This window comes from Orycteropus afer, unplaced genomic scaffold, assembly GCF_000298275.1.
Source record: "Orycteropus afer afer isolate SDZICR_OR568_19922 unplaced genomic scaffold, OryAfe1.0 scaffold00404, whole genome shotgun sequence".
Classification (NCBI taxonomy): Eukaryota; Metazoa; Chordata; class Mammalia; order Tubulidentata; family Orycteropodidae; genus Orycteropus; species Orycteropus afer.
In genome coordinates this window covers 1,253,060-1,254,831 of record NW_006921991.1, presented here as the reverse complement: position 1 = coordinate 1,254,831, position 1,772 = coordinate 1,253,060, and the positions used below count along the sequence as shown (strand labels likewise).

The 1,772-nt window shown below is 55.8% G+C and overlaps 1 protein-coding gene across 1 annotated transcript in view; it reads right to left on the bottom strand.

The window, feature by feature from the left end:
* The window catches only part of RPS6KA3 (ribosomal protein S6 kinase A3), a 131,143-nt gene extending 129,918 nt beyond the window's left edge, over positions 1–1,225 (bottom strand). Inside the window, exons 1-2 of the mRNA XM_042782663.1 lie at positions 698–1,225; positions 28–260 (exon numbers count right to left, since the gene is read on the bottom strand). Coding sequence (XP_042638597.1) covers positions 28–260; positions 698–1,225 — 761 coding nt within the window. The remainder of the gene's footprint in view (positions 1–27; positions 261–697) is intronic.
* Between the last annotated feature and the right edge of the window lie 547 nt (positions 1,226–1,772).

The window sequence follows — 1,772 nt, the reverse complement described above, 5'->3', positions numbered from 1 at the left end:
TGGGGGCTGAGAGTCTGTGACTGCCACAGGTCTGAGCAGGTCGGAGGCTTCAAGGGGATGATAAAGAGCTGTGGTCCGCGTTCTGGAGGAAGAGGGAGCTGAGCGAGGCGCGAGGAGCGCAGTCCCAGGCCGAGTGCCATAGGATGGATGTCTTTTCGGCTATCCTCCTCTGGAGGTGCATGCCAGCGCTTTCGGCTTAAGAGCACATCCTGTAAGTGCCCAGGACCCGCCCTCTCCAGGGTCACCCGCTGGGCATTCACCTACCCCACCCCCAAACGGGGACTTCAGACGCTTGGTGCCTTGGAGCCCCTGGGGGCTCAGCTCCCAGTTGGACTGTAGGCTCTTCAAGTAAACGCGCTGGTGTTAAATGTTTGAGTTTCAGGTTGCATACATTCTGCATCAGTCCTTGCTGCCTGAATCTTTCCGAAGGAAAGCATAGGGAGGATACTGGAGGCTACTTCTCTTGGCAGAGGTCGAAGAGTTATTACAAAAATATCTTGTAGGCAGATGCACAGGTTTCCTGTTCTTCTGTTGACTTCAAATAAAGATTAAAAAGTCAGGCTGGCCATGGGTGGAGAAAAGGGCCAAGGGGGTTCTGACTCCTCTGGGTCAAGATGGGTGATCCCTGGGCTAGGGGAACCCATCTCCGAGACAGCGATGGAGCCCTGGGTTATAAGGAGAGCTTGAGTGGGCATACCGAGTGGGTCGCGGGAGGATTTGACCCCGCGGTCACTCCGTCAGGTGCACCGGATCGCTGAGTGTACCCGCTTGGGCAGAAAGTGTAAAAGTCGTCCAGCTGAGTGGAAAGCTTCTGCAGCGACTGGCCAACCATCCCGCAAGGGGGAAGAAAAAAAATAAAAGGACCTCTGTAGGCCGGCCAGTCCCTTGGTGCCCGCAGGCCGCGGCCCAGGCGTCCCGGGCCTCCCACGCCCTGCCACCACAGCATGTCCCAGCTCGGCTCCCCGAGCACGCCCGGTAGCAGCTCCCTTTCATCCTTCCCGGCCCCAGACACCTGGAGCGCCCTCGCTATCCTCCCTGTGAAGGTGTGAGCTGGTGAGATTAGAGCCCGACACCAAGCCGCCCAGATCTGCACGGACAGCGCGAGGTTCCTAGTTGAACCCGCGAGAGGGGGGAATTGGGCCCTTTTCTGCTGCCTTTGCCAGTGCGCCCTTTGGCACAAACTCAAGATCCTCGAGAGTTTCGGGGCCACCTGAAGAGGCTCCATCTGTTTAGGGAGTCCGAGGAGGCGGAAGGAAAGCCGGAAATCCCCACTGCGCGCCCTCTCAGGCAGCCCTAGACCCTGGGTGCACAGCTCGGGGTTGGGCTACATCTGGGCAGACTCAGCGTGGCCTGCGGGGCGGAAGGCGCCACTTGGCTCGTGCTTTTGTCACCTCCTCCAATCGACGGCACATAACAACAACAACCAACTGGCTTGATTCAGGTGCTGCAAACCCAACCTGCACCCAAACGCAGCTAATTTGGCAGCACAGTCTCTGTAATTCTTGAAGATAAAACCTGCTGGCAGAAATTTGAAGATAAGCAGTTGTATATTATTTTGCATTCATGCATAAAATGCCTAATTTACCTTTCATTTACATTGCAAAGCCACATCCCAGTTCCTTTTAGCGATAAGAAGTTGGTCAAATTGGTGGGTTTAAGGTAAATTAACCCTGAAGCAGCTCTGGTAGCATAGTGCCTAAGGCACTTGACTGCTAACCAGAAGGCTGGTGGTTCAAACCCACCAGCCACTCCTCAGAAGGAAGGTTGGGCAA